The sequence below is a fragment of the Hylobates moloch genome, unplaced genomic scaffold, assembly GCF_009828535.3.
Source record: "Hylobates moloch isolate HMO894 unplaced genomic scaffold, HMol_V3 SCAFFOLD_2, whole genome shotgun sequence".
Classification (NCBI taxonomy): domain Eukaryota; kingdom Metazoa; phylum Chordata; class Mammalia; order Primates; family Hylobatidae; genus Hylobates; species Hylobates moloch.
In genome coordinates, this window is record NW_026652277.1 from 134,445,809 (window position 1) to 134,461,748 (window position 15,940).

The 15,940-nt window shown below is 35.2% G+C and overlaps 1 protein-coding gene across 7 annotated transcripts in view; it reads right to left on the reverse strand.

The window, feature by feature from the left end:
- The window catches only part of ZUP1 (zinc finger containing ubiquitin peptidase 1), a 32,589-nt gene that overhangs the window by 13,567 nt on the left and 3,082 nt on the right, over window positions 1-15,940 (reverse strand). For 6 of the 7 annotated variants that reach the window (XM_058435510.1, XM_032157572.2, XM_032157590.2 and 3 more), the window contains exons 3-7: window positions 10,933-11,043; window positions 8,994-9,115; window positions 6,897-7,065; window positions 2,337-2,525; window positions 1,905-2,070 (exon numbers count right to left, since the gene is read on the reverse strand). In XM_058435510.1, coding sequence (XP_058291493.1) covers window positions 1,905-2,070; window positions 2,337-2,525; window positions 6,897-7,065; window positions 8,994-9,115; window positions 10,933-11,043 — 757 coding nt within the window. Of the gene's footprint in view, window positions 1-1,904; window positions 2,071-2,336; window positions 2,526-6,896; window positions 7,066-8,993; window positions 9,116-10,932; window positions 11,044-15,477; window positions 15,653-15,940 lie in introns of all 7 variants that reach the window. The other variant, XM_032157606.2, reaches the window with a different exon arrangement.

Sequence of the window (15,940 nt, forward strand, 5' to 3'; positions counted from 1 at the left end):
AGTGAAAAACTCTTCTCTGGATAACTTCTGGGAAAACATCTCTCTATATAATGATATTTGAGAGTTCCCCAAACAAATACTAACCTTCTGCCATCCACCTAAGACTTTTAAATGAAGTCTGCTAATCTGCAACCTCTATGCAGTCCTACAGCACTTCTAATCAGCTTTTTAATGTTTCATTCTTCACTCTCTGAATGGACAACTAAGGATTTCCAAAAGTTAAAAGAAAGCCTTCAAAATAGAAAAGACGAAAACAAACAGATATGAAAAAATATTAATATGGAACAAACAAAATGCAGGCAATAGAAAGAAAACATTGGAAGAAATTTTGCAACCATAAAGAAAATGATGCTATGAAATTACCCCTTAACATAATGGGTAAAATAAAAATTTCAATACAGTAATTGGGAGATAAAGTTGAGTAAATCTAGAAAATAAAAGAAAAAGCAAAGATTTTTAAAAAAGAGACATGATAAACTTAGAAGGTAAAGAAGTTCAGGCCGGGCCCAGTGGCTCAAGTCTGTAATCCTAGCACTTTGGGAAGCTGAGGAGGGTGGATCACCTGAGGTCAAGAGTTCGAGACCAGACTGGCCAACATGGTGAAACCTCGTCTCCACTAAAAATACAAAAATTAGCCAGGCGTGGTAGCGGGAGCCTGTAATCCCAGCTACTGGGGAGGCTGAGGCAGGAGAATCGCTTGAGCCCAGGAGGCGGAGCTTGCAGTGAGCCAAGATCACGCCACTGCACTCCAGCCTGGGCAACACAGCAAAAACTCTATCTCAGAAAAAAAAAAAAAAAAAAGGATTGGTTCAGTGGCCAACTATCAATAGTTCCACAAAGAAAACAGAGAGATTATAATTATCAAACAATAATAGTTAACCTGTGAAGTCATGCTGTGTGCCAGCCACAGTTCTAAGCACTTTATTATCCCATTTAATTGTCTAACTACTATTAATATCTTCTTTTATCAACAGTAGACCTAAGTACAGACAAGTTCATTCATTCAGCGATTAAGTAGGAAAGCTATGAATCAAGGTTAGGCAGTCTCACTCCAAAGTTCAAGCTCTTACCTACTATCCTAGATGGAACTAAGATCTTAGACAACTCACAATTCCAGATTCAAAGAGAAAAACAAATACCCAACACAATGAATCAAAGCCCTACACCCCATGGTGAAATAAGGTTGGAATAACTTCCACAGAAAATAAAATAGGTTATACATTTTAAAAATGAGACTCCACACACACACACACACACACACACACACAAAGAGTAAAGAAATGCTACATGATAATAGCTGTAGATCTAGAAGGCAAAAAGTCCAGATTGGCGCAAAGAGGACAGAAGGCTCAAGAAAGATGTGTCCGAGAATAAGGAGAGCCTCAGATTATATGACAGGTAGAGTGCAAAAACTTGAGGCCATGATGTAGTCACATATTATAGTAAAAGAGAAAAGGAAACACAATTATTAACTCAAGAAAAAATTATAAATGATTTTAGAAAACAAAATCAGCCAACGAGCAACATTTACACAATTGTATAATAAAATCTGACTTTATAAAATGATGTAAACTCTGATTTTAATAAGATTTAATCATATTAGAAGGATTGAAGGTAAACAGGTATAAGATATTAAAACAGACAATATCTGAAACTCATAAACCAAGAAACAGCTATGAAAGCATACCATTTAAAAACAATGGAAGTGACAGTTGCCTCTGAGAGACAGAACTTGAGGGTAGAGAAGAGCACAAGATAGTGAATAGGTTGTTGGTTTTCATTGCTACTTAATTCAGTGCTACTTAATTTTATTTTTAAACTATCTCTTTGATAAAAAATAAAATTTTAAAAAACAAAGCTCCCAGATAAGGAAATAACATTTATTTAGTTTTTAAGGTACATACTTTACCCTTAGGGAGGTCAGGAGTATATATACTTCACATGCTCCAATCCAGGCCTTTGTTCCCTGTAACCTGTTATTAAGTTGAGAGGCCCCCTGAGGATCAAAACCTTCCTTCCATGCATCTTCAATCATAGATTGAATTTTTGGAATGCAAGGAATCGACATACCTAAAATTACACAAGCAAACATGTTACATGACCATTAATAAAGTACTGAATAACATTTAGCAGTGTATCATGTACTAGGGGAACTTTATGGTTTTTAAGACAGTTATTCCTGACATCTTCTATAATTTTCTCTTCCTCTAACCAGAATTCAGGTTTTTTATATAAATATCCGCTAACTGTTAAAGCTATTAATTGTGTATGCTATATCATTCTATATCATATGTATTTTATCAGATGACAAGTTCAGAGTACTAGATTTCACATACCTTTTAAGCAATCATCATAAGCATCATTTTGTAATAATGATGAAAGTAGCATTTGGAAATTTCTGTAACCACAACCCCAACCTTTGTCGCCTAAAGATGAATGAAAGTGATCCACCACTGAAGAAAGCCACACCCGCCTCACGTCTGTGGCAGCATTCTGATAATACCTATGAAGGGCTTCAATAATTCCTAAAGTAGAAAAGAGATTCAGAAGCAGTCGTTATCACCTTTATATGGCTATCTCATACATTTTTAATATCAACATCTCCTTCACGTTCCATACCTAAATCCTGTCTATTTCATCTTCTTTACCTTCTTATTGCTATAACCTTAGTTTGCGTCCTTGCTTGTTACTACAATCCAAGTTTCCTAACACTAGCATATTATTTATTACAGTTAATTGAAATTTTCTGCATCTGCAGGGCCCAGCACATAAAGTACAACTGTTGAATGAATGTTCTTCTTGTGTCTCCATTTTATTGTATAGACTACTGGAGATCACTTAGTCTTAATCAATTTGCTCCCAATCAGAAAATATTAATAGCTCCCTATTACCAATAGTTTTAATTTTTTTGTAATTTAAGATTTTATTTTGCAGATTATTTTGCAATTTTCGAAGCATGAGAATACACAAATGTTTTCATTTAAAAACTCTTGACTTCATGAATAATAAACATATCTCATACTCCAATATGCTAAATTTCAACCCTTTAGTAACATATTCCATTTTGCTATTTGGGGAGATGAATTAATTTGTTTGAGACAACAGAAGACAACTTTTCTTAAGGCAGAACAATAGGTTTAGGAATCTTATTAACAGCCTTATAAACCTAATTAGAATAGTTCTAATCTATGTTATATGAAGTCCACAGAAAGCTATCCACTGTCTTACCTTTATTTCACACTACTCTTCTTGCTGTAATTTTGGCTGTGGCCTAACTGAACACGTTAAACATAATTTGGCCCATGGAGTTTTAATTCAATTTAATTTTTAAATTAAATTAAATTTTCAAATTCAGTATTTGCTAAGTACTTTTTATACACCTGGCACTATCTAAATGCTAAGTACAAAAAGATAAATATGATAATACCCTTTAAAATGTCATCGACCCCAACTATAACAAGTGCTATAATATGGAAAAACAAAGTGTTAGGAAAAGGGACATCTGACTCGGCCCCTTTCCTGCTTTTAGTATATTCTCCTTATGTTTCAAAATTATAGATCCTTCACATGCTACTGTCTTCATAGACCCTTTTTCTGATTCTAACCCTATTTTTGTGTCCCCAAGGTACCAGCCACATTCAGTCACAGAACACTCTAGTTCTTTGTGTATATTTACATACTCTACAGACTCTGTGAAGCCTATGGGTAGGGAGATCTTATTATATACCCCATAACTTTCTCATAGCATGTGGCACCAAAGACAATAACTAAATCCTTTTTGCTTGAATGGTTTCCTGTAAGAAAATGGGTTTTTGTCTTTAAGACAATAAAAGATCAATAAATAAAAACAATTAAATGAACCAATAGTTGTAGCTGTGCCTTGCACCATGAAAAGGAGAAATACTTTAACCACTATAACCACTTCCGAAGAACTTAGAAAGACTTGAATTCAAGAAAAACAACAATTAAAATAGTATATAACTGAGTACTAAATGTTGTAGCATGGAATGAATGGGTACGCTAGGAATTCAGAGAAAGAAAGCTAAATGTAGATTTTAATATCAGACTTCGATGGAGAGATCAAGATTTGAGGCAGCTGTTTAAGAATGAGGTGGAGTAGGGGACAGAAAAAACAGAAAGGAAAGTAATAAACATTCTAGTATATTTTAGTATATATGTTACATATCAGATGGTGTGCCACACTGTCTTAGCAACATTATACAACTGCTTTAGGGGGAAATTTCCTTATACTTTTTATTCCTTAGCACCTAAATCTCTTTAGATATTTTCCACAGTAAATTTATCTTCAGTTAAATTATATTCTGTTGTTAAAATTATCACAAGATTGCAGTATATAAGTGAAGACTCTTTAAATGATAGCTGCTTCAATTAACACTTGCATAATTAACGAAAAATCAAAATCTCTGCCACTAAATCACTTCTATATTACAGGGCAGTGTGCTTTTTTACAGATATATTTAACATTTTCTTCCTGTATCCTAACGAATCATATCACACATCTGAAGGATGCTCTATGCCATAGTGAGAACTTTTTTACATGGAGAACCCTGAAGAAATATAAAGGCAGCCTTTAGAAACAGACTCATGGATATATGAAAATCTATAATATATAGTATTACAAATAGGTGGAGAAAATACAGATTCAATAAATGGTAGTGAAATAAATAAGCATAATATGTACTTGCTATAAGGACTGTTATAAACAAGGAGAAAATAATCAGATTCCTATCTTCTCTCTCCTCCCTCCAACATACACATACAAATAAATTCTGGGTGGATTTAAACTCAAAATATGAAATGCAAAATATAAATATTTGAAGAAAACATAAAGGTATATATTTGTCATCCTAAAGATGGGGGAGTTACTTAAGACACAAATAATAAACAGAAAGATTGAGAACTTTGATTATATTCAAATTCAAAACTTCTGTCTAATTAAAGGCACTATATGTAACATTTAAACACAAACCATAGGCCTGAAAAAGATATTTGCATCTCATATAACTAATGAAAGAATAGTGTTCTGAATACTTAATGGACTCCTGTAAATCAATAAGAACAAACAACTCAATAGAGAATAGAGAAAGGAAGAGAACAGGTAATTCGTTCAAGAGGAAACTAACTCAGGAGTAATCCAGGAAATGCAAATTAAAACATGTATCGTCTCATAACCTGTTAAATAGCAAAAATTTTAAAGTGTCACCATACAATGTGTGAAATACATTGGTGTGAATGTAGATTACAAGCACTTTGGAAAACAATCCTATAATAACCTTAACAAAGTTGAAGATTTGCATGCCCTTTAACTTAGCATTCCAGGTCTGGATGCAATACTAGAGAAACTCCAGAAGTAGACATGTTCATAAATTATAAAGAGTAGAAAACTGGAAACAATCTAAATGTTTATCAATATGAAAACAAGATAAGTTAGCTATAATTCATACAAGGAAATACTACACAGCAGCTAAAATGAATGAAGTAGAACTGTAAGAACCAATATATTTGAGCAAAACAATTTATAGCATACATGTTGTATCCCATTTATATATAAACACATGCAAAATATTTTATGGAAATGTACATACATGGTAAGAGTACTAAAGCATGTATGAGACTGATAAATATCAAACTTGGGATAATAGTTCCCTTGTGGGGAGGGCAAATTAGAATTAGAAAAAGCGTACATAAAGGGCTTTCAATACCTATCAAAGGTGTTGAAGCTTTAAAAACTTTTAAGTAAATATGGCGAAACATTGATTCAAAAAATCTGGGTGGCAGTAACAAAGTTGTTTCCATAAAACGTCTGTTAATATACTAATAAATACAAAGAAAAAAATGTTAATACTCGTCAGAAAAAAGCCATATTATGGGGCAAGGAAGATTTGATTAGGAATAACCAGCTGTGTAACCTTGCTTTGGCAAAGTCACTGTAACTTCTCTGAGCAACAGTGATGTCATTTGGAATATATAACAGTACAGGAGAGAATGTTTTGAGTTAAATGATACAAAGTATATAGAGTTGTTAGTGTCTAAAAATGTACAAACAATAAAATAGCCAATAGCCATTTGTGGCTATCGAGAATTTGAAATGTGGCTGCCCAATTGAGTTGTGCTGTGAAGTAGAAAATACACAATGGATTTTGAAGAATGTACAAAGAATGTAAAATGTCTCAGTAATAGTTTTAATATTGATTACATGTTGAAATAATATCATGGATACACTGGTTTAAACTATTACAATTAACTTCACCTGTTCCTTTTCACTTTTTTTTTGTTTTTTTTTTTGTTTTTTTGAGATGGAGTTTCGCCCTTGTTGCCCAGCCTGGAGTGCAATGGTGCGATCTCGGCTCACTGCAACCTCCGCTTCCCAGGTTCAAGCGATTCTCCTGCCTCAGCCTCCCTAGTAGCTGGGATTACAGGCATGTGCCACCACGCCCAGCTAATTTTGTATTTTTTTTTTAGTAGAGATGGGATTTCTCCATGTTGGTAGGGCTAGTCTCGAACTCCTGACCTCAGGTGATCCGCCCATCTCGGCCTCCCAAAGTGCTGGGATTACAGGCATGAGCCACCGCGCCCGGCCTCCTTTTCACTTTTGTTAATGTGGAGCCAGGAAATTTAAAATTATATATGTGGCTCACATTATATTTCTCTTAGCACTGTCTAGAGCATAGCTTTTTAAATGTCAAGTAACACAATATAAAAGTAAATTTTTAAGTGAATTATTTACCATAAAAATTCAGAAGTTTTAAAACGATACTTTTTAAAAAATATTTGCGCACAGATTATGAAAATTAAGCAAAATTAAAATGATTCTGATTATTACTTCAGTGGTATAAGCAATATTAAAACAATGACTCTGATGTTTAAATACTTACCGGAAGTTTTTGTTTTTCCATCATCAATACCAAGAGCTAATGATTCCATCATATCAGCTTTTCTCCTATGAAATTCAGATGGAGGCATTCTTCCCCTATTTACTTCTATCTCCATATTTCGCAGTTGTTGTTGTTTGTATCCTCCAGAATTATCTAAACCATATTGTCTCTATTGAACGTAAAAATAAATGACTTAATTTTTACATCCCTGTAACTCTATGAGGATGGAAACTTATTAAAATTTTATTTGGAAACATGTTGAAACATTCTGGTTTATAGACTTTATACAAGTTAACGTAAGGTTTTTACAAAAACTAATAACACACACACACACACACAAAATTATTGACTTAATAAGCAACCACTTCTTTATAATCAATCTCCAGGGCAAGAGACTTGCTTTTCCTGTAGTAGGGAAAGTAGAGGATCCTGTCTTTCTACCTCAGGTATTGGGAAAGGTAGAAGAGTTCTGAATGCATTGCTGATTTTTTCAAGGAAACTTGTCAGTCCTTATTATTTGGTTTGCAGTCTAGTCCACAAAGGCCTACTTAATCCATAATTCATTTAGTCAGTCATGTTACACAGTAAATGAACTATGTTTTGTACACTGGAGTGAGAATCTCAAATAGTATGTATAAAACTATGGAAAAATTGTCTATGGAAAAGTTTTCACAAAAACTTTTCTACAGAAAAATTTTCTGAGATTTAAACAACTAACTTGCAAAGTTACATAACCTCCTTAAATATTGGAAACTTTTTGTATTGATCATGTTTTAAATTACATAAGGCATAAAAGTCTTAAGAAAAGCCAATTTTCTTTCCTATTTTGCAAGTATTGTGAGTCACCAGTGAGAAAAAAATCCTACATTAGGTCTTCCAAAGCACATTCTAAGCAACAATACCCATGTGAGACGTCTGAGAAAAAAAGAGAGGTCAAACAAGTCTGGGAAAATTGTGATATGGACATGCACATTAGTATATTAAAGGCTTTGAGAAGTCCCAAAGTATACAAACCTGTTTAACTGAACACTTTCAAACCTATTCAATTGTAAACGCTTTTTATTTATGCACTATCCTATCATCACTAAAAAAAGAACATTTAAAAACTATAAGCAATAGGCCAGGCACGGTGGCTCATGCCTGTAATCCCAGCACTTTGGGAGGCCAAGGCAGGCGGATCACCTGAGGTTAGGAGTTCAAGACCAGCTTGGCCAACATGGTGAAACCCTGTCTCTACTAATAATACAAAAAAATGAGCCAGGCATGGTGGTGCACACCTGTAATCCCAGCTACTTGGGAGGCTGAGGCAAGAGAATCACTTGACCCTAGAAGGCGGAGGTTGCAGTGAACAGAGACTGCACCATTGCATTCCAGCCTGGGCAACAAGAGCGAAACTCTGTCTCAAACAAACAACAACAACAAAATCTATGAGCATTATTAGCACAGATAACCCTACAGTCTACAAATTAGGATTGAAAAAAGGAAAAACAGACATTAAAATTTTAAATGCATTAAAAATATAACAGATGCTACCAGTTTAGTCCAACAGGTAAAACCACCCACCTAAGATAAATGAAGCCTCAAATATCATAAAAAAAAGCATTTTCCCATAAAATAGTTCTAAATGTTTGAAATTGCAATCTGTAAAATAATTTAAGACTCAGGAGACATTAATTCTACGTATAAATTTTGCTTCCAAGCATCTATACAAACACTTAAATTCTGAGTCTTGGTTTCCTAATTTGTCCCATCAACTTACACAGGTTTGAATGCAAGCTTTATCACTAATTAGCTGCCTGACACTGAGCAAGTTACTTAACCATTCTCTGTCTCCATTTCTTCATCTGAAAAAAAAAAACGGGGGCGTGGGAGGGCCTAAAGTAACTTCTTCATGAATTTGTTGTAAAGATTTTGAGATATTATATGTGAAGTGATTACCCCGTGCCTGACTAGAATGAATATTTATAAATGGTGGCTGTTACGAACATGTATAAATTTTTTTGAATAATAACAAGGACAAAAATAATACACTGGAAAGCATATTTGAAAAATAACTTTACCAAATCAAAATATTATAATTGTTATTAATCTTTGTACCTGCAGCTTCTGAAATTCTTCTATCTCTTGTCTTGATTCTTCAGATCTCCCCTTTCTGTCTTCTTCTTGCTGAAGCTGGTGAGCCAATTGTAGATCACCAGAACACTGGACTCTATCCATGCCTGTTAGGTATTTTTAATGTTCAGAATAAAATAAAATAACTGTTACAATCAAAGATTGTTTATTATTTAATATATGTTTTTAAAATAGAGTAAATGCTCTTATTTGCCATTTATTCATGACTGTGATGATACGGAACTGAGTACAAATTTAGCAAAACTTAGAACTGCTTCAGTAAGGAATAACCTCCATCTAAATGACAACTAACAGTAACTGTTTTTTATTTTTTGTTTTTTGAGACGGAGTTTCGCTCTTATGGCCCAGGCTGGAGTACAATGGTGCAATATCAGCTCACTGCAACCTCTGCCTGCTGGGTTCAAGTGATTCTCCTGCTTCAGCCTCCCGATTAGCTGGGATTACAGGTGCCTGCCACCATGCCCAGCTAATTTTTGTATTTTTAGTAGAGACGGGGTTTCGCCACGTTGGTCAGGCTGGTCTCAAACTCCTAACCTCAGGTGCTCCACCAGCCTCCGCCTCCCAAAGTGCTGAGATTACAGATGTGAGCTACCATGCCCAGCCTAAGTGTTTAAGCTGTGACAAGCACTTTTCATTAATTATATCATTTGATCTTTATAACAATCTTACGAGTAGGTATTATTATTTACTGAGGAAACCAGAATTTTAAAAGGTTAAGTAACATCCTTCATTGATACTCCTTAACATATCTAAGACAGATTGATTTTTCAAAGAAATACTAGGGGAGAAAAAGAAAATAATAAAGAGCATAAAAATACACATTTACAAAGTACAGGTGTTAGATAATAATTTAATTACAGTTTGGCCCCCCAAAATGGTAAAACTTTGCAACATCTCACCCTGTATCTTCTCTACTCAGTGTCCCACGGATCCATCTGTCAGTGGCTTCTGGCCACTATATTGTCTCCTTAACCCCATGACCTGATGGCTTAATTATATCACTGACTATTCTTCCTTTCCTTTCAAAGTTCTCAGCTGCTGCTACATTTTCCTATTTGGTCGCCCTTCCATTCTTGGGGATATACAAGTCACAATCAATGTTTAGTGTCTCCTGAGGTTATCTACAGCGATTTACTTAGACCATATCTTTTTCTTATTACCCACTATAGGTTTACAGTGTAATATATGTGCTCATACAAAGCCTATCATAAATAAGAGTAAGAATTAGCAGACATTCAGAAACCACCAGAGCAGAGAACTTTTCCATCTTTGCTCCAATAATCTCATATTTGGGTTAGGGTGAGTGAGCAGTAACATTGTCCATGAACACTGATACTGGTACCAGGATCATTGATACTGGACACTAAATACCTCTGCCTTAATAGAAGCTATCTACGCACCTTAAAAAACTGAAATAGGGTAAAACACAATTGGTTTCTCTTGGGATCTACTTTTTATTTTCGTTCAGTGGGCTTCTAACACTCATATAGGATTTTTCCACTTCTAAGATACCATAATGATTATTTAAACAATGCCACTATTAAAAAACATAGGGGAGAAAGGAAAACTTTTATAGAATCACAATAAAACCAATAAGTCATTTAGAAGCTGTTCAAGCAGCTCAAGATGCACTGAAAGATGTTTTGGTTATATAGTTCACATTCATTTGTAAAATTTTATGTGCCATATGGCAGTTTTCTAGTTCAACAATTTTCGCTGACCAAATACAATATTCAGATACTTCTAGCTGCTAAAGAAATGGCCTCAACTTGTAAATAAAACACTTTCAAAGGAAAAGATGTATTTTAAAATATTTTTTCCATATCACAAATCTAAAAATTAGATATATGTCCTAGAAAGTAGAAATTAAATGATATTTTTATCGTTAAACATATAAACATACCTTGCTGTAAGCTGTTTTCTTCCAAATGCAAGTCAACATGTTCCTGAAGAATATGGTAATTTGTACATATGAGCCCACACATAGGACAATCATAGAGTGGTTGATCACAGTCTGTATTAGAGATATAATTGTTTTTATTTTTTTAATTTTAATTTTTTTTCTTTTCTTTTTATTTTTTTTTTGAGACAGGGTCTCGCTCTGTTGCCCAGGCTGGAGTGCAGTGGCACCATCACAGCTCACTGCAGCAATCCTCCCATCTCAGCCTCCCAAGTAGATGGGGTTAAAGGCATGCACCACCACGCCCAGCTAATTTTTTATTTTTTTAGAGATGAGGTCTCACTATGTTGTCCAGGCTGGTCTCAAACTCCTGGACTCAAGTGATCCTTCTGCCTCAGCATCCCAAAGTGGTGGGATTACAGGCATGAGCCACCATGCCCAGCCAAGTTGGTTTTATTTTTATAACTTTTAGATTTTTTCACCCCATGTCAAAGACTGTCTACCACCTATTAACTTTATATAAGTAAGAGCTCTTTGTAGTGGATTTAAAAGCTATTTTTCTACTTCTAGGATCGAGATAGAAGGCTGAGCATAGCACAAACCTCTCACACCACTCCAAAAAAAAGGAAATATTAATAATAAATATTCAGATCTGTAGTCAAAACAAGAGAAGCAGAAAGGAAAACCAAAGTGGTAAGTAGGGCCCAGTCTGGATATGGGTTTTTAGGGCTAAACTCTCAGCACCCAACAGAGTGGTAAGGTGCTGAACTTAAACATCCAGCATAAAGCTGGGAATTGAGGTAATACTGTCTACACAGGAGCAGGAGATTAAAGAGCTGCATCCATCACATAGCACTGCAGGCAGACAGGTCTAGCTTGCCAAAAACAAAAGTGGTTCCTCTATAAGACCAAGACCTAGCAGATAAGGGACATAGAAGAGGTACCCAGAATTGTGCATATACACAGTGAAAGCATAGAGCAATCTGTATATGTAAGGCCTGGTCTGAAAGCAGAGACTGTGAACAGCCAGGGTGAAGGAACCATGAAACTGCTTCACAGGGAAGGGATCACATAAAACTCCCATAACAGACGAACACTAAAATTTGAATTGCTAAACTCATTGGGGGCTGCAATGCCAAGAAAAACAGCTCAGAAATCTACAAACTGAAAAAGTTACCTGTGAAGAAATGGAGCTACAGTAATCCATAATAAACTGTAAAATAAGTATGTTCAAAATGCTCACTGAAATAAAGGAGGGAACTGAATCTTTGAAACCAGGACAGAAAGTTAGTAAGCAAAAATAGAAAGATGAAAAAAATGAAAATATTAAGATATAATCATTGGCATAAAAAATTCAATGGCAAAGCTTAAGAGAAAATGAAGTATTAAGAAGTACTCAGAAAACATTTCCAAAAGCAGCACTAAGAAATAATGGTATACAGCTTCCGTAAGTAATGCTGGGATATAAAGAGAAGTCTTTCAGCCAGTTCTCTACCATAAAATGCCTTACAGCCAGAGCCAATGCCAAGAAGGCCTTTGCTTATCGCTTTGATCATCACACTACTGCAAGCCAATCCCTCCATCCCTTCTAGTTTTAAGTGATAACCAACCTTCCTCAACATTAGACCACACTACACCTCATATCCCGGTATACATTTTTTACCACCAGAATCTAAACTAAGCCTCAGAGGTTAGCCATCATCGTCCGATGGAGTCATCTAGGGCTGACGTAACCACCAACACTGTTCTGTCAATGAATCCAATCTAATTGTTCAGTGGCAGTGTCTTAACAATCTTTAAATATCTGAAGGACATCCACTAATCTGACCAAAGCTATTACCCCTCCTATTCTCCCAATACCTACCACAACGCCCTCCAGAAATACCATCTGTCATCAGTCAGCTTCTCTATACACAAAATCTTTCTCTGGATATTCACTTCACCTTATTGACTTAACTAAAATCTGGTTGGTTCATGACACCCCATTTTCTCTATAGCCCCCTAACACAAAGGCAACTTTTCTTTCACAATTCAGGGCCCTAGAAGTAGAAGAGGCATCCCCTTTGTTCCCTTTCATCACTGTCAAACCTGTTTTAAGCCTCATTTTTGTAATAATTCATGTCACCATAATATAGCATCATCTACCTTTCTTAGTGCCTAACATTTTCTGAAGTCTTAGACACTCCTTTCATTTACTAAAAATTTTAACACCTGGATCAAAACCTTCTTTTCCTAGCCCCTATACTATGATCATTCTTAGCAACTTCAATATCCATAGAAATAGTTCTACACCTTCATTTCCAACAATCTTTTCCTTTACCCTAATTTACCAACCGAATGACAAAAATTATACCCTTAATTTGTTACCACTAATAAGTGAACCACCTCTGAAATCTCAATTTCAAATATCACTCCTAAACACCTATCCTTCTACCTCACTTCTTTTAATTCTACCACTCTAAAAAGTGTTTGACTTAACTAAAACCTTCTATATAGAATATACAAACTCTATTTTTTGTCATTCATTACCACCCTCATGTTTTTCTTTACTTTCCAGCCCAGATTCCACGTATCTTCTCTATATGATAATCATTCCCTAAAAAACACCTGCAAATCCACCTGTTCCATTTACTATAACTGAACATTGGTTAAATCTAGCTATTTACCTATTTCACTTCTGTACTTCTAATGACAACAGGTCTTTTTTAAATGCAACTAAACATTCAGACTCCTAAGACTACCATAATTTACCAGTTTACTGGTCCTGAGAAACTTACAGGAAACATTGTGTCAGCAAAGGATTGTCAGGCATTTTTCATCAATACACTTGTTTTTTTCCTTGCAGCAGTCCATAAATTTTCATTATTAGCAGATAATAAAATGATCTACTTAGAATACTCAAGGGAATTAATGTAGAATTATTAAAATTCGTTAACAGGCCAGATGCAGTGGCTCACACCTGGAATCCTAACGCTTTGGGAGGCTGAGGAAAGAAGACTGCTTGAGCACAGGAATTCAAGACCAGCCTGAGTAACATAGCAGGACCTCATTTCTACTAAATATTAAAAAAAAAAATTAGCTGGGCGTGGTGGTGCAGGCCTGTAGTCCCAGCCCCTTGGGAGGCTGAGGCAGCAGAACCACTTGAGCCCAGGAGATCAAGGCTGCAGAGAGCCATGATCATGCCACTGAACTCCAGCCTGGGTGACATAGTAAGACCTTGTCTCAAAAAATATAAAATAATATTAGTAATAGTTGAATAAGACTAGATACCTCAACTATAAAAATTGATAGTGTTTCTATAAAACTGCATAAGTTTCTTAGATGAGAGGGAAAAAAATCTAATTTACAAAAGCAACAGAAACTATAAACTATACAGAAATAAAGCTAACACAAATGTGCAATGAAAAAACAACACAAGCCCGGGCGCAGTGGCTTACGCCTGTAATCCCAGCATTTTGGGGGGCTGAGGTAGGTGGATCATCTGAGGTTAGGAGTTCCAGACCAGCCTGGCCAACATGGCGAAACCCTGTCTCTACTAAAAGTACAAAAATTAACTGGGCCTGGTGGTGGGCGCGGGTAATCCCAGCTACTTGGGAGGCTGAGACAGGAGAATTGCTTGAACCTGGGAGGCAGAGGTTGCAGTGAGCAGAGATCGTGCCATTGCACTCCAGCCTGAGTGACAGGGCAAAACTCCATCAAAAACAAAACAAACAAACAAAAAAACACCACAAAATTGTATTAAAGGATACAAAAGATGACCTGAATTAATGGGGAGATGTACTTTGATCGAATTTAAAACAAAATGACAACAGAGTTTTTATGAAACTTGATAATATGGCTTTAAAACTCCAAGAAAGAATGAGGTCTAAGTTGATGATGAAAATGAAGAATGAGGGAAAAACTGTCCTATCTGATGTTGATGGCCATTTTACAAAACAGCTATTAAAGTGGTGGTGTAATAAGGGAACAAAAGCCACACAGATAAATACAGCAGAAGTAAGAGACCAGAAACTGGCCCACACAGATATGAAAATGTAATAAAAGACAGAAGCCATATTATAAATCAGAGATATATCTGGTTTCTGTACAGGGAAAAACTAAAAATTAGATCCCAAGTTCACAAAATACACACATGTACACACGTACAGACACACACACACACAATCCAGAAAAAATTTTAAAAAGTGAAAATATAAAACATTAAAGTTTTTAGAATATATGAGAATACCTTTTTGAATTCAGAGTAAAGAATACTTTTTTAGACAATACATAGAAAACAAAAATAAAATCCAAACACTGCACAAAATTCAAGGATAAGCAACATCTTATGGAATACAGCTGAAGGATTAGTATTGAAAATATATTTTAAAAGCAACTGAAAAAAACTCAAAAAAGTTTGACAATATACAGTTGAAAAATCCATGTAACTCAAGTGTACAAAAAATGTATTATGCAGTTCATAATAGAGGAAATTAACTATACAAAAAAGATATTGATTTCATAATCAGAGAAATGCATTAAAAAAGAATGTAGACACTGACTTCATACCTTTTACAAAATTAATTCAAATGGATCGTAGATCTAAATGTAAAATGCAAAACTATCAAACTTCTAGAAGTTGGCGAAGAGTTTTTAGACACAACACCAAAAGCATGATCCATGAAAGAAGAAATTGTCAAGTCGCACTTCGTTAAAATTAAAAACTTCTACTTCATGAAAGACACTGTTAAAAGAATGAAAAGACAAGCCACAGACTAAGAGAAAATATTTGCAAAATACACATCCAAAAAAGAACTTGTATCCAAAATACAGAACAATTTTTGTTTTTTTTTTTTTTTTTTGGAGACAGGGTCTTATTCAGTCACCCAGAGTGGAGTGCAGTAGTGTGATCACAGCTCACTGCACCTCCACTTCCCAGGCTCAGGTGATCCTCCTATTTCAGCCTCCCAAATAGCTGGGGCTACAGACGCAAGCCACTAGGCCTGGCTAGTTTTGTTTTTTGTTGTTGTTT